Here is a 25090-nt window from a genome sequence, read left to right on the forward strand (position 1 = left end):
GGGGTTGGGACAGGCTTTTGGAGGGTAAACAGGAAGGAACAAAGAGTTGGGTGATAAATAGGGAGGGGTTGGGTGGGGGGGGCGGTGCGAGGGGGTGATGCACACAGTGCACGACCCCCCCAGTCGATGAGCACTTCCATTTGTTCCTGTCCTAATAAGAACTCCTTAAAACGATGGCCTCTGCGCTCTGGCCACTGAGAACTGGAGCCCATAATTACCATTTAATTGGGACATTAATGGCCTCAGTAAGTGTGTGCGCCCCCCCCTCCACGTGATGGAAATCAGGTCTCGGTGGTGGGGGGCAAGGAGGTAGGCTGGGCACCTTTTGGAGTGGGATTGGAATCCAGCACCTTCGGGTTCAGGAGCCAGGGGACGACCCGCTGACCCCTGTAACATCGTCACAAACCTTTCTCCCCAACAAACGGCAAAGACCAGGTGAAGACGTCCATGAAATTGGGCAGCCAATAGGGATGAGGGGAGCAGTTGAACTGTCGAATATTCATGACGTTATTTTCATATTTCAATACTGCAGCTGGAAGACAATCAAAAACACAGCAAAATTAAGGTCAGTAATTTCCTGCCGTGGTCCAAATTCACACAAGATCTGTTCAATCATACTGAGCAATGGTTTTTTTTTCAGTTTATCTCCCCAAACATCTCACTGCGATCATTGACAGATTCAGCCCCAGGGTCCGGGATTCCTGATTACACCGGCTCAATGAGAATTCGAAACAACAGCCCCGCAACTTGTCAGTAACAACATCTCACATGGATTTCTAACAAGACCCTGATAACAGGAAGCTGGAAAACTCCTCACTCACACTCGCCCTTTATATCCCCTGTTTGTGATCAGAACTCCCCACTCACCTGACAAAGGGGCAAAGCCCCGAAAGCTAGTGACGTTTGCTACCAGATAAACCTGTTGGACTTTAACCTGGTGGTGTGAGACTCCTTACTGTGTTTACCCCAGTCCAACGCTGGCACCTCCACACACTGAAACCATGACAGATCTGATATAATCCTCAATTCCACTTTCCCACCTTATCCTCATGGCCCTCGATTCCCTCGCTGATTAAAAATCTTACCTGCCTCAGCCTTGAGCATATTGAATAGCCCACCCTCTACAACCCTCTGCGGGAAAGAGTTCCACTGATTCACTGCCAAGAGAGAAGAAATTCCTTCTCATATCTGTCTTAAATGGATGACCCTTTACTCTGACCTTCTGCCCTCTGGTCCACGACTCTTCCACAAGAGGAAACAACCTCTCAACATCGACCCTGCAAAACCCCCGAGATTCTGATCCATCTCAATAAGGTCACCTTTCATTCTTCACCAATGAGTACAGGCCCAGCCTACTTACCCTCTCTTCATAACAGCATCCCTCCCTACCTGGGATCAACCCAGTGAACCTTCTCGGGACTGCCTCCAATACCTTTCCTTAGATAAGGGGAGCTGAAAAGAATGGTGGGGTCCGCACTTCCAGGCAATGGTGGGGTCCGCGCTTCCAGGCAATCTACACTTCACGGGTATGAAATAATCAGACAACTTGTCCCTGGGAGGGTTTTAGAACACATGGATGCAGTGTAAACACTTGCAGTCTCCAATCAGAGCGCAACAGATCCTGGTGTTTGCGTGCACCCATTTGTAATCTTTTATTGAAAGTTCCTGATAATAAAAACTTAATTCCTTAAAGGATCTAAACATATCACTGCAGCCTACATGGAAGTAATCCCTCTCACCCGTAGATATGTTCATTAGAGCATACAGCAATCAGAAATTATTGTAAAGATTAGTGCTCCTGTAGATCACATTTAATCCTCTCCAGCCTGAACTAGATCCCAGAACCTCAGAGTGAAAGCTAAAGAACAGACACAATCTGCATTGGGATTGGCTAGGGGGTTTTCACAGTAACTTCACTGCAGCATTAATGTAAACCAAGTTGTGACTAATAATAAATAAAATAAAAACAATCTTTCACTAATGGAAATGACCTGATGTCTGCACAGACTCCAGATCTGCTGCCACTCCTGAAGAGTGAGGAAGTGCTTACGATGTAATCCACACTATAACACTTCATCACTGCCCTCAGGTGGAACAGGAAGCCATCAGGCAATGCAAACCTGGGCCAAACTTTTCACCCTCAATATCCCAACATAAATCAGAGATCGAAGACAGAATCACACAGCACCGAATGAGGCCATTCAGCCCACCAGGCCCATGCTATCACTGACTCGCAATCCAATTATTCCCCCCTCCTCCTGCTCTTTCTTCATGCTCCTGTAATTTCTGAATCTGCTTCCACTTCCCTCCCAGGAAGAACATTCCTGATCATAACTCACTCCCTGTGCAAACATTCTCATTTCCCTCCCCACATCCTTGACTGTGTCTCCCTGGTTACTGCCCCTCTGGTCAGTGGAAACAATCTCTAATGTACTTTTATCAAAACCCTTTGTGAATTAGCAGACCTTTATTAAAATGTAATGCCCTGAGGAGGGCCATCCCAGTTTCTTCCCATTCACTCCTGGAACAATTGGAGTGAATCTCCTCTGGCCCCTCTCCAAGGTCCTGAAATCCACTCAACCTGTTTGGCCGTGTTATAAACGCACCTTCCTTGGCCATCACTCAAATCCTGGAGTGGGGCTCGACACTAGAGCTTCTGGTTCAGAGGCAGGGATGTTACCCACTGAAATAGGAATAGTGAGCTGGATCTTGCTTTGTAAAAACCAGCTGCTGCCTTTACAGCAGCGACTGCACTCTGCAGGGTACCTCATTGTAAAGCACTTTGCGGTGTACAGAGAGTGAGGATACAAATATACATTCCTTTCTGATGCTCACATTTATTTTACACTCTGGGGCTTGTTGTTCTTTTCCTGAGGGGTGTCAGTCTGTCTCCCAATCCCACACACAGTAAGGCGACAGTGACCAGTGAGATATCTTAGTGTTGGAGGAGGACACTGGGGAGAGCTTTATCAGAGGGTCTATCTTTTACACAAGACTTTAAACTGAGGCCTTGTTTGCTCTCTCGGGTGAACGGAAAATATTTCATAGTGCTATTTCAAAGAACAGTGGAACTCACATCAAACTGTATCAGTAATTTTCTCTAAACTGGTACAAATATACAGTTAGAGACTGTGGAACAATTCCGAGTGTTTTTTAAAATTCATTTACGGGACACGGGCATCGCTGGTTGGCCAGCATTTATTGCCCATCCCTAGTTGCCCTTATTTAGAAGGCAGTTGAGAGTCAAGCACATTGCCGTGGGTCTGGAGTCACATATAGGCCAGACTATCTGGAACAAGCTGCCGGAGGTATTAGTCGAGTAGTACAATTGTCTTTTAAAAAGCGTTTAGACAGTTACATGGGTACGATGGGTACAGAGGGATATGGGCCAAACGTGGGCAGTTGGGATTAGCTTAGTGATTTAAAAAAGGGCAGCAAGGACAAAGGGCCTGTTTCCGTGCTGTAAACATCTATGATTCTATGACCAGGTAAGGACGGCAGATTTCCTTCCCTAAAGGACATTAGTGAACCAGATGGGTTTTTCTGACAATCAGCAATGGTTTCACGGTCACCAGTAGTTCCTTAATTCCTGATATATTTTATTGAATTCAAATTCCACCATCTGCCGTGGCAGGATTCGAACCCGAATCCCCAGAACTTTAGCTGGATTTCTGGATGAATGGAACTGTTACGAATGGAACAGTAAAGAGATGAAGTAGTGTTAAAGATCTAAATTCAAACTGTGATAGCTGTAATAACTGCAATCCCACAACACGGGGTGGACACAGCCATTACACACCAGGGGGCTCTCCCACATCATTGGCAAATGTTCCTCAGAACTCTCCAAATTATTGGAGTTGAAATATTGCTTTTATCAAAATAACAACTTTTTTTTGCGATGCAGAGTGGATTAAGGAGTAAAGAACCTCCTCCACATGTGCTATCTTTACCGCAACTCAATATTAAACTCAAACTTATCAATTTCAATAAAAACAGACTCAAATGAAATGCATCATGTCCAGCCTGAGATTTCCACAGCACATTGTGAGAGGAAAACTCTCCACAAGGTTCACATGGAGGGACTGGGAGAAGCTGGGACTGTTCTCCGCAGAGCAGAGAAGGTTCGGGGGGAGATTAAAAAGCGGTGGTTAAAATTGAGAGTAAATAAATAGGAACACTTTCCACTGGCAAGCGAGAGGGTCAGGAATACAAAGACACACAGATTTAAGTAACTGGCAAATGAACCAGCGAGGAAATAAGAATTATTCCATGCAGTAAGTTGTGATCGGGAATTCACTATCTGAGAGGGCAGATTTCAAAGGAAACTGAACAAATACCCGTTAAGGGTTAAAATTTTTCAGGATTATGGGGAAAGAATAAGGGGAGTGAAATTAATAGGTTAGTTCTTTCAAAAGGCAGCAGAGACTGAGCTGTAAGATTCTATGATTGCATCAATCAGTCAATGTAAATAATACACAACACTGCTTACTGACAGGGCGGTGTTCTTTATTTTAGTTACGGCTGATCTTCGTTACCCCGATGGCCAAACATTCAACTTTCAAAGAAAAATGTGGAATCTCCCAAAGATAAGAGGAACGAGCAGGAGAAGGCCGTTCGGCCCATCGAGCCTGCTCCACCCTTCAACACCAGGGTACCTGTCCTTCTGCCTGAACTCCACTTTCCTGCTTACCCGTTCTCCCTGCTTCCCGTCTCTGAGGCAACTCTGTGTTCAGACAAAGGCAGAAATCTCGGAGCCACTAATCCATCATCCCCAGCTCAGGTTAGAGATCCAGAGACCATGTCCACCCTTCTCAATGTTCCCAAGTTCCTACTCTGTGAAATTAATATTATTTTTATATTTATTTCATAAGGTGATTGTTAAATCCTGCTCCCATTAAGCTGCACTGGGATTGGAGTTTCTGAAAACTTAGTCAAGGATTCATCACCGTTGTAGAAAAGCAAAGAAGGCAGCTCACCGTCGCCTTCTCCAGGGCAATTGGGGACATGCAAGAAATATTAAAGTTCATTGATAAAGTTTATTTATTATTAGTCACAAATAAGGTTTACATTAACACTGCAATGAAGTTACTCTGAAATTCCCCTAGTAGCCACATTCTGGCATCTGTTTGGATCAGTGCACCTAACCTGCATGTCTTTCAGAATGTGGAAGGAAACTGGAGCACCCAGAGAAACCCACGCAGACATGGGGAGAATGTGCAGACTCCACACAGACAGTGACCCAAGCCGGGAGTCGAACCCGGGTCCCTGGAGCTGCGAGGCAGCAGTGTTAACCCACCGTACTGCCGAAATTAGTGACTTCTACAACCCGTGAAAGAAAGAGATCCTTGATATTATTCACTGCTTCTAATTTTCCCCTGGTTAATGTTTGGTGAATTCTTTACCCAACTCTCCACAGTAACAGATTTGGAAGGAGTGGTGGGGAGAAAACCTTCCATGTTAACGCTGCTCTTTTTTTTAAAATGTAAAGTATTTCAGTCAGCTCAGTGACGGGTTGTTTGAGGGTTTTTCTCACCACTTCAGTCCTCACCTGCTGAGAGTCTATTCACAACATTCCAGCCAATGTACACTCTGCACCTGTGGTGTGATTCTGAGCTGATTCAGGAAACGTGATGGTGGTTCTGCTCCAAGAGGACAGAATCGTTCCCTTCACTTCGCCACCCCACCCAGCGCTGACCTGTCCGTAACCCGAAGCAGCGAAAAGCATCGATAGTGTTCGCATTCAGACAGCTGGCAATAATTTTCTGGGGGAACCGCGCTGTCGGGTTGCCAACTTGTGAAATGCACATTAAACAGAAAGCTTGTGTGCTGTCTCAGAGAGGTGTGAAAGATCCTGTCACACCATCCCAAAGGAGACAATTCCTCACTGATGTGTCTCCACCGGCAGCAGAAAGAAGCAGATTATTCGGTCATTACCACGTTGTGATTTGTGGGATCTTGCTGTGCACAGGCTGACTGCTGTGTTTCTTACAGTGACTCCACCTCAGGGGTAGGTCATTGGCTGGAAGGTGCTTTCAGAAGTGCCCTGGCAAAAGGTTTGAGATAGTCTTTCTAACGATATAAACACGCCTTCGCTTTCTCGAGGCTTTGTCAGGGTTCTAATTGGAAAGATTTAATCTTTGCAAACACTCCTCCTGATACAACACCAGGGAATGCTGGAAATACCCAAAAAGGTCAGTCAGAGTCTGCGGAGAGAGGAGCGGAGTTAACGGGTAGGAGTATCCACCCCCGCCACTGCCCCACGCGGGGTCATTCCCGACACTGCCCCCCCCGCGGGGTCATTCCCGACACTGCCCCCCCCGCGGGGTCATTCTGGTCCCTGCTGCTGTCAATGGGTTTTCTCGTTGTTTGAACCCTCTGCCATCAGGGGAACCGAGAGATCCTGCCCGTGGGGAAGGCTGGAAATTTCAGCCCATGTTTTGGATCTGTGACCTTTTGTCAGAACTGACTGACCCAGGACATTGACTCCATCGCTCTCTCTCCAGTCACACTCTCTGACTTTGCGGAATATTTCACAACATCCTCGATTTTTATTTTGGATTTTCAGCATCTGGAGTATTCTGCATTAGTGAGCTGGCTCATGTCTCACAGCAGTGAACCCAACCAGAGATTAAATCCTCCTGGATTTCACAAACTTTCCATCTTTTTAAGGTAAATACTCCACAAGATTCACTGCCTTTCAAATTCATTCTACATTCTCTCACCAACTTTTACAGATGTACCATAGAAAGCATCCTTTCTGGTGTATCACAGCTTGGTCTGGGCTCCTGCTCTGCCCAAGACCGCAAGGAACTACAAAAGGTCGTGAACGTAGCCCAATCCATCACACAAACCAGCCTCCCATCCATTGACTCTGTCTACACTTCCCGCTGCCTCGGGGAAAGCAGCCAGCATAATTAAGGACCCCACACACCCTGGACATTCTCTCTTCCACCTTCTTCCATTGGGAAAACGATACAAAAGTCTGAGGTCACGTATCAACTGACTCAAGAACAGCTTCTTCCCCGCTGCTGTCAGACTTTTAAATGGACCCACCTCGCATTAAGCTGATCTTTCTCTCCACCCTCGCTGTGACTGTAACACTACATTCTGCACCCTCTCCTTTCCTTCTCTATGAACGGTTTGCTTTGCACGCAAGAAACAGTACTTTCCACAGTATGTTAACACATGGGACAATAATAAACCAAATCCAATCAGTCTGTGTGCGGAATCAATACAACATCCGACAGCAGATTTCCAGCTTTGTGACATTTCCCTAATCGATAGCCCTGACATTTTTTCCCCCACACTGAAATGATCGATGTGTCACTACTGGGGGAATAACAGTTCGTGCAACATTTCCACAGTCATTTTGATTCCGTTGCTATGGAAATTTATGGCATGTTGGTTAATGTTATTAACATTGAATAAACCCCACGAGAATGGGCAGTGACTCTGCAAACGTCGGTATTTGGAACCTTGAACTGCGAACAGAAGTAATATCCTTCCAGGCTGACCAATGCCAGGCTCTCGAGCACCCAGCGTTTTAAGCTCTCCACCACTGGTGACAGTTCCTTCAGCTGTCGGGGCTCTAAGCAGTAGAATCCCCTTTCTAAACCTCTCCATCTCTCTAAGATACGCGTAAACATTTACCGCTTCTGGAATATAACCATAAGAAAAAGAGGCAGGAGTTGCCCATGAGAATTCCTCCCTCCCTTCCACCTCCCCCCACTGCCAATCCCTCCCACCAACCTCCCCCGCACCGCACCCCCCTCCCCCCCACCCTGCCGCCAGGCCTTCCCACCAATCCTTCAGATCCAGGTGGATCTACGCTCTCATTTCCACGTTCCCAATGTTTCTCCACATTCCCCAATTCCCTCAATGTCAAAAAATCCATCAACCTCCACCCTGAATATTCCCAGTGACTGAGATCCACATCTCTCCAGGACAGAGGATTCCAAAAGATCTGCAACCTTCCGTGTGAAGATATTTCTCCTCATTCCCGAGCTCAGTGGTCCATCTCCTCCTGCTGGGATTGTGACTCCGTGCTCGAGACCCAGCAGTCAGGGAAAAGCAGCTTTTCAGTGTCTACCCTGGCTCTGGTTTCTCTAAAGCCCACTCCATCAAACCTCCCTCACAGAACAACCCTCTCACAGAATACAATCCCCCCAGTCCAAAAGGAGGCCATTCGGCCCATTAAGTCTGCATCAACAACAATCCCACACAGGTCCAATCCCCGTAACCCCAAATATTTACCCTACTAATCCCCCTGATACCAAGGGGCAATTCAGCACGGCCAATCCACCGCACATCTTTGGACTACGGGAGGAAACCTGAGCACCCAGAGGAAGCCCACGCAGACATGAGGAGAATGTGCAGAGTCGCGCAGAGTGACCCGAGCCGGGAATCGAACCTGGATCCCTGGTGCTGTGAGGCAGCAGTGCCACTCCGTCCCAGGATATCTGCCCAGGTGACTCAGTGCGAACACATGCTGATTCCATTCCTGCTTTAGTACATTCTATTGTGTTAAAGGCGCTATTTAAATGCAAGTTGCCGCTATGATTGAGTCCATCAGGACAATCTGTTCCCACTGGGGAAACCAAACCGCAACAAAAACTGATTTAATTACAAATAATGGTTAAATATTCCAAATAAAGTCGGAGATATGGACGAAATAATCATTCCTCTCACTATGATGCTGCCAGATGCTTTTGAGGTTGTCTCTAACAAAGTTGCCTGCAAGATCCCAGTGTTGTGGAATATTCTGAAATTAATGGAATTCTGGACTCGGGGTTAAACTGCACAGAGAGAGGCGCAATGGTGAAAGGAAGCTGTGATCATGTGAAACTGTTGTAGAGATTAGATTCTTGCATTGAAGAAACGCTCTCAGCACGGTGGGTTTGGTTCAAAATTAGAATCATCCTTATCAGGGCCTAAAGAACAATAAAATCCAGGCCGAGCTTTTGAGTGAAGCTGGAAGGAAGGAACCTGAGATATTGCCATGGAAATGGCAGAAAGAGGCAGCTGTAAATTGCAAAGGAATTCTTCTCCTGAACCGACACACAGTGGTAAATGTATCGATTATTTAAATGCCCCCATTTCCAGTCCCAGTGCTCCGTCTGTGAGAAAAGCTGCTCGCAACCAGCCAGCACCCAGGAGTGGAGGAACCAGCAAAGCTCCAGGTCACAGCGGACACCAGGTCAAGGTAGTGGAGATTGGAAGCTCATTCAGGAGTCTGGAGATCCTGGAACATGCACAGGATCGATCTGGAGACAGAAGCTGATGTAATCAGGGTGATTGAGAGTTGTAACCAGTCAGGGAGCGAGAAAAACAGCAGGTGGAAGATAAGAGAAAGATATAACTCCAGCACTGACACTCAGAGATTCACAACTCACTTCCATCAGTGCTAATCAGTGTCTGCTCCCTCGGAATGAGAATACAAGTCCCTGAATCACTTACACAAAACAGGTGGGAAACCTACTTACGATTGTAATAACAGCAATGCAGCATTGGGTGAAGTTAGTGTTAGGATGGAACATTCCGATACATCCCATTGCTTGCTATTGGTGTGTGGAGGGAACAAAGTCAAAAGTGATGGGAAGAAATTAGTTTTAGATTTTCGGGTTAAACTGGGCAGTGGTAATTAGAGTTGGGATCAGTAACAGAATGTCTGACATTGAGAAAGGTTTACTAAGAGAGTGCAAAGTGGTCTTTGACCAAGGAAGACCAATCAAAGCTGAAATTAAAATAAAGGACATTATAAGAGCCTCAGCTTACCAGCGGGAGGAGATGGACCACTTAGCTCTGGAATGAGGCGAAATCTCTTAACACGGAAGGTTGAACATAAGAACATAACATAAGAACATAAGAAATAGGAGCAGGAGTCGGCCATCTAGCCCTTCGAGCCTGCCCCGCCATTCAATAAGATCATGGCTGATCCGTCGTGGCTCAGTTCCACATTCCCGCCCTCTCCCCATAACCCTTAATCCCCTCTCTTATCAAAAACCCATCAACCCGCGTCTTAAAAATATTTAGCGAGGCAGCCTCCACCACTTCAACGGGCAGAGAATTCCAGAGATTCACCACCCTTTGAGTGAAGAAGTTCCTCCTCAACTCCGTTCTAAACCGCACCCCCCTTTATCTTGAGGCTGTGCCCCCTGGTCCTACTGTCTTTTTTGAGCGGGAAGAGTCTCTCCACCTCTATCCTATCCATCCCATTCATCGCCGATCTTTGGAATCCTTTCTCCTGGAGAGATGTGGATCTCAGTCATTGGGAATATTCAGGGTGGAGGTTGATGGATTTTTTGACATTGAGGGAATTGGGGAATGTGGAGAAACATTGAGAAAGTGGAAACGAGAGCGTAGATCCACCTGGATCTGAAGGATTGGTGGGACGGCCTGGGGTGGGTGGAGGAGGAGGGAGGGAGGGAGGAATTCTCATGGGGCAGCCTCTCAGCTTGACAATTCCAATACCCTCAGTTGCTCTCCCACATCCTCCATAAACCTGAGCTCATCCAAATGTCTGCTGCCTGCGTCCTAACTTGCGCTAAGTCCTACTTGCCCATCACCCCCATGCTAACTGGCCTATACTAGCTCCTGGGTAAATACTGTCTCCCTTTCTCTGTAACCTCCTCCAGCCCCACAACCGTGCAAAATATCTATACTCAAACTCCAACCTTGTCACCATTCATACTTTTAATCACGCTACCATTGGCTGCCTGGTTCCAAGCTCTGAAATTCAGCATCTAAATATCTCCATCCTTCCACCTGTTTTAAGACATTCCTTAAAATCTCCCTCGCTGGCCTGAGGTTTTGGTCACCAGCTCTAATAGGTCCTTATGCGGACAGCACGGTGGCACAGTGGTTAGCACTGCTGCCTCACAGTGCCAGAGACCCGGGTTTGAGTCACTGCCTGTGTGGTGTCTGCACATTCTCCCTGTGTCTGCATGGGTTTCCTCTGGGTGTTCCAGTTCCCTCCCACAGTCTGAAAGACGTGCTGGTTAGGGTGCATTGGCCATGCTAAATTCTCCCTCAGTGTAACCCAAACAGGTGTCAGAGTGGAGCAACTAGGGGGATTTTCACAGTAACTTCATTACAGTGTTAATGTAAGCCGACTTGTGACTAATAAATAAATAAAAACTTATGTGGCTCGATTTCATAATGAGGCTATGTAGATGCAAGTTATTGTTGTTACTGTAAATAGTTCAAATGGGTACAGACTGCTGCATCATCATATTCAGTTCAACTTCCCAGGTGCTAATGGGGAATGGCAATGAGAGAGGAAGTGAAGAGAACAGGAGCTGTCAGTGTGAGAACTGTCACCGAGAGAGACTAATGAATATCTCAAACTCACTGTCCCATCAAAGCTGCCAATCACAGCTCCTACAGCACAGAATCTCTGACTGATCAACACGATAGGTCCACAGCTGGGTGTACGAGCAAGTCCTTAAAAAATCCAAACCAAATTCTCTATCAAATTCTAACAGCATTTCGGCAAAGATACTCAGCAACAACCTTTATATATCGAGTTTGGGATCCACTGTCAGCAGACGGGCCTGTAATCTGTCAACTGTTTACAACTTGTAAGAATGACTGAGTCTTGTTTCTTTGCAAATCTCGTAGGTGAGAGGGGAAAAAATAACAAATATTTCCAAATGCTCAGCAAACTGTTAGATCACATTCAGCAACGTATAAAATATAAACCACATCAGCTGTAAACAGCCCATCCACTGTTACAGACTGATAATTAATCCTTTAACATTCTGCTCAAATTAGGCTTTCAGCGATAAAGAATCCACGGAATCAACTTCATTCAGAACGTTTATTAATGGCAATAACCTGCAATTGTATAATGCAGTACAATTAGCAGGGTAGATAAGGGTGACCCAGTGGATGTAGCGTATCTGGATTCTCAGGAGGCTTTCAATAAAGTACCACACGAGGTTGCTCCACAAGATTAGAACTCATGAGATTGGAGATTAGATATTAACATGGATTGAGCATTTAATTGAGCAGTTAAAAGAACAGAAACAGAAGGTAGGAATAAATGAACCATCCTCAGGACAGCAAGATGTAACCAGTGGAGTGTCACAAGGATCAACACTTGGGAGACTGAGTGTGATGTATCCATGCTGGCTGATAGTACAAAACTAGAATGGAAAATAAGCTGCGAGTAGGACACAAAGAGACTGCAAAGAGTACAGAACTATTCCGTGATTGGGCAAGAACAGAGTGTCATGTGGGGAAGTGTGAAATTATCTACTTGGAAATAAAGATGGAAAGCAGAATGTTTGTAAAAAAGTTAAGGGGCAAGTGAATGTTGGTGTTCAGAGGGATGTAAGTGCCCTATACACAAATCCCAGGAAGCTAAATGAGTGCAGCAAGCAATTAGCAAAGCAAATGGCATTGCTTTAAGAAGCAAAATTGGGAAGTTATGAAACTTTCTTTCCACGTATAAATAATTCACACTGTGATCGATGTAAACATTCATTCGAATTAAATGAAAAGTCATTTTTTTATTGTACAAAGTCCAAAAATGTGCAGGTTAGTTAATTTTCCCTGTGTGTCCAAAGACATGCAGGTTAGATGGATAAGGTTCTCTTTTCAGGTGATCAGTGAAATAACACAAGGGTGAACACTTTGGGAAGAATGGTAAAAATGTGGGGTTACGGGGATTAGTTGAGGAGAGATGGGCCTGGATAAGATGCTCTTTTGGAGGGCTGGTGCAGTCTCGATGGGCCAAACGGCCTAGTTCTGTACTGTAGGGATTCTACGGATCTGTGAGGAGGGGAGAAGGTCCACATTTGCCAGCAGTTAGAGAGACTGGTTTTCAATCACACAACTGCTAAAATATTCATGTTGTATTTCTGGTTTCAGCAGGTGAAATCCAGTCTAAAGTGCCTCTTGTTTTCTCTCGCTCTGTATAAATATATATTTATTCATCAGTGCTAGAAAACAAAGCAGATAAAACTAATGGCTCCACAAACACTCCACCCAACAGGTAATTTCTTCAGGGACTTTACTCAGATTTAATAACAAGGAGGACCATTTTTTAACTGGAGCCAAAAATGCAATATGGAAAAGCCTCAATGCTATTATTCAAACGACAATAATAATGAACAGAGTTTTATTTATATATATCGCTGCATTATTGTATTAAAATGTTACTGCACGTATTTGCAGTGAAATACAATACTGTTTATTTATTGTATTGACATTTTTATAATTAACACCAAAGCTATTGTTTCCAAGTCAATAACCAAATAAAATAGAAGATATTATGGTGCCAAAAAGTAACAAAAAAAAAACAGATCAATGCTGGGAACAGGAGATGGGGATATTCATGAGAAAAGATCCAGTCGCAAAGATCGATCGGAGAAACTGGAACCTTCTCCTTGTAGAAGACAAGGGTGAGAAGAGGGTCTGATCGAGATATTCAAATCAGGATGGGTCTGGATAAGGGAAAACTGCTTCCATTGTTAAAGGATGGAGAATGAGGGGACACAGGTGCACGGCAACAAGGAACCAATCACGACATGAGGGAAAATTCTGACAGATTCACACAGCGAGTGGTTAGGATCGGGAATACACTGTCTGAGAGCGTGGTGGAGACAGATTCACACAGCGAGTGGTTAGGACCGGGAATGCACTGTCTGAGAGTGTGGTGGAGACAGATTCACACAGCGAGTGGTTAGGATCTGGAATGTACTGTCTGAGAGTGTGGTGGAGACAGATTCACACAGCGAGTGGTTAGGATCTGGAATGTACTGTCTGAGAGTGTGGTGGAGACAGATTCACACAGCGAGTGGTTAGGATCTGGAACGCACTGTCTGAGAGTGTGGTGGAGACAGATTCACACAGCGAGTGGTTAGGATCTGGACCGTACTGTCTGACAGTGTGGTGGAGACAGATTCACACAGCGAGTGGTTAGGATCTGGAATGCACTGTCTGAGAGTGTGGTGGAGACAGATTCACACAGCGAGTGGTTAGGATCTGGAACGCACTGTCTGACAGTGTGGTGGAGACAGATTCACACAGCGAGTGGTTAGGATCTGGAATGCACTGTCTGAGAGTGAGGTGGAGACAGATTCACACAGTGAGTGGTTAGTTGATCCACGGTGGTCTCTCTGCTCCACACAAGCTTCCTGCTGGGCGCCTCTGCTTCTACCCGCCACCCTCCTCCAGGTACCACACTCTAACAGGGCATGGCGACCATGGACTTCCATTGGTTGGTCCGTGATTACACTGGGCTAAGTACAGCAGTGCTTTGATGTTGCCTTCTGCAGTGTGACTAACCAGGAAACTCTCGCAGTCTCACCGCCTGCCCGCAGGAAGGGTTTATAGGTTATATGGAGTGACGGTTTGGAGGGCTGAAGGGCCTGTTCCTGTGCTTTTTCTTTGTTCTTTACTATTTGGCCACATTATGGACACATGTCCCCTGGCTATCCAATCAGGAGCACGTGGACATGGTTAATGGTGCTACCCACTGTGTCACTCTCTCCCTGATCACAAACCCTTCTTCTCTGATGAGAACAAAGAAAATTCCAGCACAGGAACAGGCCCTTCGGCCCTCCAAGCCTGCACCGACCATGCTGCCCATCTGAACTAAAACCCCCTACCCTTCCCAGGACCACATCCCTCTATTCCCATCCTATTCATGTGTTTGTCAAGATGCCCCTTAGGAGTCACTATTGTATCCGCTTCCACTGCCTCCCCCGGCAACGAGTTCCAGGCACCCACACCCTCTGTGTAAAGAATCTGCCTCATACATGGTGCGGGATGTGTGAGGCAGATTGAAGGTTCGAACCTGTCCATTCTGATATCACTGCACCTCCTCAAATACACTTTTGTGCTTTTTATAACATTGAGAACAGAACTGCTCCCAGCGTGGACTAACCAAAGGTTGATACAAGGAACATCTCTGTATTTTGTGTTCGCTGGTAGTACTCCCCTTCCTCCCTAACAGCACTGTGGGTGTACCTACACAGTAAGAAGTCTCACAACACCAGGTTAAAGTCCAACAGGTTTATTCGGTAGTAAACACCACTAGCTTTCAGAGCGCTGTTCCTTCATCAGATGAGTGGAGAGTTCTGATCACAAACAGGGCATATAAAGGCACACACAGTTTACAGAATAATCACCTGACAAAGGAACAATGTTCCGAAAGCTAGTGGTGTTTACGACCAAATAAACATGTTGGACTTTATCCTGGTGTTATGAAACTTCTTGCTGTGTTTACCCCAGTCCAACGCCGTCATCTCCACCTCAGCTGTATCTTCACCACAGGGGCTGCAGCGATTCAAGAAGGCAGCTCATCACCACCTTCTCAGGGCAATTAGGGAGGGGCAATCCAGCGATGCCCACACACCGTCAAATGAATTTTAGAAAGTTCTTGTCTCTGAATCACAAGGTTGTGGGTTCAAGTCCCACCTCAGGACTTGAGTACAAAAACTAAGGCTGCCATTCCTGAGCAATGCTGAAGGTGCTGCTTTTGGGATGATGCATGTAACCAAGGCCCATCTACTCTCTGGTGACCATGGTGGGGATTTGAAGGAGATTGCTTCTTACTGTCTGAGCAATATTCATTCCATAAATAATGTCACAGGAACATGAATACATTGCAGTTTACACAAACTTGCTGCACTCAAATTGGCCATTGCATTTCCCAAAACAGAGTACATCGAAAAATTAAAGTGTTCCATTGGCCGGAAAACACAGATGTTCAGTGGCTTTGAAAGGTGCTATATAAATGCAAGTTTTTTTTCTCGTTCTATTCCTCTTAAAGCACGCTCCCGCACTCCCCCCTCACACTCCCCTCTTTCCTACCTCCCACCGCACTCCCCCACGCTCTCCCCCCTCCCCCCATTCTCTTCCCCCCCTCTCCCCCGTGCCCTCCCTCCCCACCACGCTTTCCCCAGTGCCCTCCCCCTCCCCCCCCCACCTCTCCCCGTCCTTCCCCCCTGCACTCTCCCCCCCCATTTCCATCCCATTATGTCCATAATTGAAATGGAAAATGAGGGGAATATTTTGCTTGACTCAAGTTTTAACGAAAGCCCATGAGACGGAAAGGCCAATGATTGCACAGTGTGGCCATTGCAGCTGGATCATTACTGAGTGGGTTAACACTGAAAACCAGAACTGGGAAGGAATCACACACAGACAGAGCCGACAGCAAGAAGAATATAATGAAAAAACAAAAAATTAAAAGCAATTGAGCAAGGGCAGGGATGATGTGAGTGGGAGTGATGACTAACAGAGTGTGGCTGGCCAGCACTGTTCACCATTCCTTCGGCAATAACAGCCATTTCCAGTCCGAACATCTCTCCACCCAACATCACAGTTAAAGAGCCTGCGACCAGACTCAAACTTCTCATCTTCTGATCAAATTTTCACTGTGAGGTTCCCCATGCTGACACTATAGTTAAGAAAGCCCCACCAACACCTCTATTTTCTCAGAAGACTAAGGAAATTTGGCATGTCCGCTACGACTCTCACCAACTTTTACAGATGCCCCATGGAAAGCATTCTTTCTGGTTGTATCACAGCTCGGTCTGGGCTCCTGCTCTGCCCAAGACCGCAAGGAACTACAAAAGGTTGTGAATGTAGCCCAATCCATTGACTCTGTCTACACTTCCCGCTGCCTCAGAAAAGCAGGCAGCATAATCAAGGACCCCACACACCCCGGACATTCTCTCTTCCACCTTCTTCCTTCGGGAAGAAGATACAAAAGTCTGAGGTCCCGTACCGACCGACTCAAGAACAGCTTCTTCCCTGCTGCTGTCAGACTTTTGAATAGTTCTACCTCGCATTAAGTTGATCTTTCTCTACACCCTCGCTGTGACTGTAACACTACATTCTGCACCCTCTCATTTCCTTCTCTATGAACAGTATGCTTTGTCTGTATAGTGCGCAAGAAACAATATTTTTCACTGTATGTTAATACGTGTGACAATAATAAATCAAATCAAATGAACAGAATGGAGTTTATTTCTCAATCCATCCCACACAGTGTAAAAACACACCCTCTCTCAAAGAGAAACCTTTCGACAGCCCAACCTGATTTCTCAAAATACTTCAATTGTTGTTTTGAAAAATAGCCCTTTGAATTAAAAATTTAAACGTTCCAAAAGGCTCTGTGTTAAAATTACATTTAAATGTAATTTAAAATCATTGCAAGTATTGATTCTGTGGAACTGATCCCAGATAACATTCCCTGCTCCAGGGTACCAGGGTCCAGTACCCACTGTTGCGATTGTGAATATGAGATCCTGATGGGAGTTCTGATTTTGTCTTTGTCGCGTTATCTCCATGTTATTGCTCTCCTGACCAACCTCCCATTCTGCATCCTCCACAAACTGGAACTCATCAAAACCTCTCTTGCTGCATCCTAATGTGTTCCAGTCTCAGTCACCCACTAAACCCTCTCTTTGCTGACTACCAGCCCAGAAAATGCTTCAATATTCACAATTCTCATCCTTATTTTCAAATCCCTCCATGACATCCTCCCCGCCCTACCTCCGTAACCTCCTGCAGCCCCCTACACCCCCTCCCCATCGCTGTAACCTCCTCCAGCCCCCTACACCCCCTCCCTATCTCTGTAACCCCCTCCAGCCCCCTACACCCCCTCCCTATCCCTGTAACCTCCTCCAGCCCCCTACACCCCCTCCCTATCTCTGTAACCTCCTCCAGCCCCCTACACCCCCTCCCCATCTCTGTAACCTCCTCCAGCCCCCTACACCCCCTCCCTATCCCTGTAACCTCCTCCAGCCCCCTACACCCCCTCCCTATCTCTGTAACCTCCTCCAGCCCCCTACACCCCCTCCCCATCTCTGTAACCCCCTCCAGCCCCCTACACCCCCTCCCTATCTCTGTAACCCCCTCCAGCCCCCTACACCCCCTCCCTATCCCTGTAACCTCCTCCAGCCCCCTACACCCCCTCCCTATCTCTGTAACCTCCTCCAGTCCGCTACACCCCCTCCCTATCCCTGTAACCTCCTCCAGCCCCTACACCCCCTCCCTATCTCTATAACCCCCTCCAGCCCCCTACACCCCCTCCCTATCTCTGTAACCTCCTCCAGCCCGCTACACCCCCTCCCTATCCCTGTAACCTCCTCCAGCCCCTACACCCCCTCCCTATCTCTATAACCCCCTCCAGCCCCCTACACCCCCTCCCTATCTCTGTAACCCCCTCCAGCCCCCTACACCCCCTCCCTCTCTGCTCTCCTCCTCTTGACTATTCCCAATTTAAAACACGTTACCATTGGTGGATATGTCTTGAGCTGCCGGAAATTCTCTCCCTAAGCCTCTCTAACTCTGACTCCCAACATTTAAAACATTCCCTGAAAGTTCCCTCCCAAACACTGAGTAACCCCAATTCCAGTGCCCGGGACTTACTACTCTGTCCAATAATCTGTCCTGTAAAGGGATCTTTTATTAATAAATCATCCAAGAAATAAATTAACGGGTTCTATTTAACAAACATAGTTGTTGATGATCCCTCTGCCTAAAAGAAGCCACTGGAATTAGTAACTGCGGCCGTAACCAGTCAGTAACTTTAACTATAATCACTAATTATATTTATAGATTTAAAATAGATAAATAATATATTTTTATTTTATGCAGTTACTTATTGCAGTTAAAAATCAGTAACTACAACCACTAACTTTAACTACAGTCAGTGACTATAATCCAGCAACTTGAACCACAATTAGTAACTTTAACTTTAACTCAGTAACTTTAACCGCAATCAGTAACTGTAACTAAGAGGGCAGCCCTTTAAGTCACAGGTTTATTGCTTTGCGGCTCATTAGCATTATCGCGTGTTATTGAAAATCAGGCCAGTTATCAGGGAAACACTGACTATTTCCTGGTGCATTTTCCTGCGGGATTTGCCAGGCCCGGAGCTGGGCTCCGGAATAACTTTGCCTTTTCATCTTTCCGGAAACGCTGACAGATAATCTGACCTTACAGTTCCAAGACCCACCGGGATCCTGGGGCAGGAACAAACAAACCTCACAATCCACACCCGCAATCCAAGCTGCCATTCAAAAAAAACATTCCAGCTTTCGGCAGGAAGGAAAACAAGTGTTCAGAATTCCGACTGGATACTTATCCCAGAGTAAAGGCAAATGTGTTAAATTCCAGAACTGATTACTGGCCTCAATCAAACCAGTCACCATTTTAAACACTGCAGTTGGTCCTGGAGTGTAGAAGAAACTCTCACTCACTCACACTCATTCCTCAGGGAAGAATGTTGAGGGCAAGGGGCTGAGAGACTTTTCAGCGAGAGAGAGAGCGAGAGGGCGCAGAAACAGTGTACACTGGACAAGCTGACCAAGTTGTTAAAGGAACAGTCCTGGGTTTGTCAGGGTGCCCGATCCCCCCGCTTCCCTGTCCGTGATCCAGACAAGCGCCCCGCAGAAATTTAACTCTGAGGGCAGTGACAGATTGCGTTAAGGCCAGGCTTCTGGCCCCTTGTCGGGAGGAGTCCCCCCCCCTTTAGAGGGTGATGGGCCAATTGGACTGGCCAGGAACTCAGATGGTGGCTCCTGCTGAGATTCCAGACAATTCCCAACACACAACAACCCGGAATAACAGGTAAACCCTTGGTTTGGGTGTGGCCTCACTCCCTATTCCAGTAAAACATCCCTATCCCTACACTCCAATCCTCTCGCTACGAAGGCCAACATACCATATACCTTCTTTACTGCCTGCTGTACCTGTGTGTTTACTCTCAGTAACTGATGCACAAGGACCCCAAGGTTGAGTATCTACCTCTCTCAATTTACACCCATTCAAATAAATGATCTGTCTTCCTCTTACTGCTACAAAGCGGATAATCTCACACTTATCCATATTATACTGCATTGCCCACACACACAGCCTGTCCAAATCTCACTGCAGAATCTCTGCATCCTCCCACATTTGGCCCATATCCCTCTATACCCATCTTACCCATGTAACTGTCTAAATGCTTTTTAAAAGATAAAATTGTACCCGCCTCTACTACTATCTCTGACAGCTTGTTCCAGACACTCACCATCCTCTGTGTAACCCTCTGGACACTTTTGTATCTCTCCCCTCTTACCTTAAACCTATGCCGTCTAGTCTTAGACTCCTCTACCTTTGGGAGAAGTTATTGACTATCTCGTTGATCTATACCCCTCATTATTTTATAGACCTCTATAAGGTCTCTCTATAAGGTTTCTCTCAGAAATTCTGGTACATTATTCGGCCTTCACAAAGTAAAACATGAATAAAGTACAAATTTAATTCCTCAGCTTTTTTTTATTCCTTGTTATGAATTCTCCTGTTTGACAGTAAGGGACCTACATTTGTTTTTGTCAATCTTTTTCTCTTTACAGATCTATAGAGACTTTTACATTCAGTTTTTATGTCCCCACCAGCTTACTTTCATATTCTATTTTTCCCTTTTTAATCAATCCCTGGATCCTCCTTTCCTGAATTTTAATCTGTTCCCAATCCTCAGGCCTGTTGCTTTTTCTTGCCAATTTGTATGCTTCTTCCTTGAATCTGATACTATTTCTAATTTCTCTTGTAAGCTATGGTTTGGTCACAATTCCCTTACCACTCTCGTGTCAAACAGAAATAAACAGCTTCTAGAGTTCATCTATTTGTTCTTTAAATGCTTACCATTCTCTGTCCACTGCCTTTCCTTTCAGTAATATTTCCCAGTCCATCATGGCCAATTCGTGCCTCAAACTATCATAGTTACCCTTACTGAGATTCAGGACCCTGGTCACAGAACCAACTTACATCACTATCCACCTTGACAAAGAATTCTACCACGTTACGGTCACTCATCCCCAAGGGTTCTCTCTCAACTGGATTGAATTCTTTCTCATTGCACAACACCCAGTCCAAGATGGCCAGCTCCCTTGTTGTTCCTCAGTGTATTGCTCCAGAAAGCCACCCCGTATACACTCCAGAAATTCCTCCTCTATTGTACTGTGACTAATCCAAATCTCCCAATCGATAGGCAGATTAAAGTTGCCCGTAATCACAGATGTCCCTTTAATTTCCTGTCTAATGCTTTTCCCAACATTACCGCTACAGTTTGGTGGTCTGTATACCACCGCCACCAAAGGTTCTTCCCCTTGTTGTTTCTTAACTCGACCCTTACAGATTCCATATCATCTATGCTAATATCTTTCCTCAATATCGTATCAATATATTCATAAAGTGAGTGGGGGCATGTGGGACTCGCTCCCACGGGGAGTGGGGAGAATGTGGGACTCGCTCCCACGGGGAGTGGGGAGAATGTGGGACTCGCTCCCACGGGGAGTGGGGAGAATGTGGGACTCACTCCCACGGGGAGTGGGGAGAATGTGGGACTCGCTCCCACGGGGAGTGGGGAGAATGTGGGACTCGCTCCCACGGGGAGTGGGGAGAATGTGGGACTCGCTCCCACGGGGAGTGGGGAGAATGTGGGACTCACTCCCACGGGGAGTGGGGAGAATGTGGGACTCGCTCCCACGGGGAGTGGGGAGAATGTGGGACTCGCTCCCACGGGGAGTGGGGAGAATGTGGGACTCGCTCCCACGGGGAGTGGGGAGAATGTGGGACTCGCTCCCACGGGGAGTGGGGAGAATGTGGGACTCGCTCCCACGGGGAGTGGGGAGAATGTGGGACTCGCTCCCGCGGGGAGTGGGGAGAATGTGGGACTCGCTCCCACGGGGAGTGGGGGAGAATGTGGGACTCGCTCCCACGGGGAGTGGGGAGAATGTGGGACTCGCTCCCGCGGGGAGTGGGGGAGAATGTGGGACTCGCTCCCACGGGGAGTGGGGAGAATGTGGGACTCGCTCCCGCGGGGAGTGGGGAGAATGTGGGACTCGCTCCCACGGGGAGTGGGGAGAATGTGGGACTCGCTCCCACGGGGAGTGGGGAGAATGTGGGACTCACTCCCACGGGGAGTGGGGAGAATGTGGGACTCGCTCCCACGGGGAATGGGGGGAGAATGTGGGACTCGCTCCCACGGGGAGTGGGGGAGAATGTGGGACTCGCTCCCACGGGGAGTGGGGAGAATGTGGGACTCGCTCCCACGGGGAGTGGGGGAGAATGTGGGACTCGCTCCCACGGGGAATGGGGGGAGAATGTGGGACTCGCTCCCACGGGGAGTGGGGAGAATGTGGGACTCGCTCCCACGGGGAGTGGGGAGAATGTGGGACTCGCTCCCACGGGGAGTGGGGAGAATGTGGGACTCGCTCCCACGGGGAGTGGGGGAGAATGTGGGACTCGCTCCCATGGGGAGTGGCTGAGGTGAATTGTGTTGATACATTAATAGCGGAAACTGAAGAATCTGTGAGGGAGGAAGGAATAGACGGATATCGTGATCGGGTGAGATGAAGGGTGGAATGGGAGGGGCGAATGTGGAGCATTAATACCAGCATGGGGGAGGTGGGCCAAATGTTTCTGTGACTGAAATTCAATGGAACTCAATGTAAATCCAGAAGCAGGAAGGTTAGAACTACTTAGAACATAAGAACATAAGAAATAGGAGCAGGAGTAGGCTGTCTAGCCCTTCGAGCCTGCCCCGCCATTCAATAAGATCATGGCTGATCTGTCGTGGCTCAGTTCCACATTCCCGCCCTCTCCCCATAACCCTTAATCCCCTCTCTTATCAAAAACCCATCAACCCGCTTCTTAAAAATATTTAGCGAGGCAGCCTCCACCACTTCAACGGGCAGAGAATTCCAGAGATTCACCACCCTTTGAGTGAAGAAGTTCCTCCTCAACTCCGTTCTAAACCGCCCCCCCCTTATCCTGAGGCTGTGCCCCCTGGTTCTGCGGGGACTAAACTGAAACCATTTTAAAAATTAGCTATTAAATTTCACTTTCTCATTAGTTGCCTGTGGATGTGTGTGTCTGAAGTGTTATAATACTTGATAGTTATCCAAAAACTATTTCCCTTCACCTGTCCTTTGTCAGCTGAAAGAGGAATCAGTCACAATAACCAGCACTAGCTGAACCTCCCATTACAGTATTTAATCCTTATTAATGTTTTATGATCAGATCAGGTTTCTACAATGAGCAGATATTGTTCCATTCACATCTTTGTCGTCAAAGCATTAACCCTTCACCTTATGAAATATTGAAATTGCTTTTTTAAATTATTCAGATTAAAAATACATTAGACAGATGACACCAACGCACGCACATTTCTGTAACGCCTCGCGTGCTCCGAGTGGGGAAAATCAGACGGTGAAATATGAACCAGCCCACAGGAGGCAGCTTCAGAGCAGGAAGTTTGGTCAAGGATGTAGGGAAGGATTTTACCACCTCGCTCGTCCCAAAACCGTAAAATCCTGCCCGAGGTCAGTGGACATTTCCGATGTCCGCTCCGATTCCGGGTCAGCGAGGCAGTAAAATTCCAGCCGTGGTGTCCGAGAGGAAGAGGCAGAGGGTTAAAGGGAGGGAATTCCGGATCCGAGGCACAGCTACCAGAGGGGAAGCGATTAAAATTGTGGATGCTCAGGAAGCCAGAACCGGATTAACTGTGGAAGTGTCGGGGGATTGTGGGGCTGCGGGCAATGATAGAAAGAGGGGGGCAGTGAGGCACACCCCCCCTCCACACACCCCCCCCCTTCCACACCCCCCTCCCTTCCACACACCACCCCCCTTCCACACACCACCCCCCCTTCCACACACCACCCCCCCTTCCACACACCCCCCCCCTTCCACCCCCCCCCCCTTCCACACACCACCCCCCCTTCCACACACCACCCCCCCTTCCACACACCACCCCCCCTTCCACACACCACCCCCCCTTCCACACACCACCCCCCCTTCCACACACCACCCCCCCTTCCACACACCACCCCCCCTTCCACACACCACCCCCCCTTCCACACACCACCCCCCCTTCCACACACCACCCCCCCTTCCACACACCACCCCCCCTTCCACACACCACCCCCCTTCCACACACCACCCCCCCTTCCACACACCACCCCCCCTTCCACACACCACCCCCCCTTCCACACACCACCCCCCCTTCCACACACCACCCCCCCTTCCACACACCACCCCCCCTTCCACACACCACCCCCCCTTCCACACACCACCCCCCCTTCCACACACCACCCCCCCTTCCACACACCACCCCCCCTTCCACACACCACCCCCCCTTCCACACACCACCCCCCCTTCCACACACCACCCCCCCTTCCACACACCACCCCCCCTTCCACACACCACCCCCCCTTCCACACACCACCCCCCCTTCCACACACCACCCCCCCTTCCACACACCACCCCCCCTTCCACACACCACCCCCCCTTCCACACACCACCCCCCCTTCCACACACCACCCCCCCTTCCACACACCACCCCCCCTTCCACACACCACCCCCCCTTCCACACACCACCCCCCCTTCCACACACCACCCCCCCTTCCACACACCACCCCCCCTTCCACACACCACCCCCCCTTCCACACACCACCCCCCCTTCCACACACCACCCCCCCTTCCACACACCACCCCCCCTTCCACACACCACCCCCCCTTCCACACACCACCCCCCCTTCCACACACCACCCCCCCTTCCACACACCACCCCCCCTTCCACACACCACCCCCCCTTCCACACACCACCCCCCCTTCCACACACCACCCCCCCTTCCACACACCACCCCCCCTTCCACACACCACCCCCCCTTCCACACACCACCCCCCCTTCCACACACCACCCCCCCTTCCACACACCACCCCCCCTTCCACACACCACCCCCCCTTCCACACACCACCCCCCTTCCACACACCACCCCCCCTTCCACACACCACCCCCCCTTCCACACACCACCCCCCCATCCACACACCACCCCCCCATCCACACACCACCCCCCCATCCACACACCACCCCCCCATCCACACACCACCCCCCCATCCACACACCACCCCCCCATCCACACACCACCCCCCCATCCACACACCACCCCCCCATCCACACACCACCCCCCCATCCACACACCACCCCCCCATCCACACACCACCCCCCCATCCACACACCACCCCCCCATCCACACACCACCCCCCCATCCACACACCGCCCCCCCTTCCACACACCGCCCTG

At 48.2% G+C, this 25090-nt stretch overlaps 1 protein-coding gene across 3 annotated transcripts in view; it reads right to left on the minus strand.

Annotated features, from left to right (window-relative positions):
• LOC145348062 (protein phosphatase 3 catalytic subunit alpha) overlaps positions 1-25090 on the minus strand; it is a 272223-nt gene that overhangs the window by 24097 nt on the left and 223036 nt on the right. For all 3 annotated transcript variants that reach the window (XM_080196211.1, XM_080196202.1, XM_080196218.1), the window contains one exon: positions 407-532. In XM_080196211.1, the coding sequence (XP_080052337.1) occupies positions 407-532 (126 nt within the window). The remainder of the gene's footprint in view (positions 1-406; positions 533-25090) is intronic.

This window comes from Carcharhinus amblyrhynchos, chromosome 1 (assembly GCF_965287045.1).
Source record: "Carcharhinus amblyrhynchos chromosome 1, sCarAmb.v2.hapA, whole genome shotgun sequence".
NCBI lineage: Eukaryota > Metazoa > Chordata > Chondrichthyes > Carcharhiniformes > Carcharhinidae > Carcharhinus > Carcharhinus amblyrhynchos.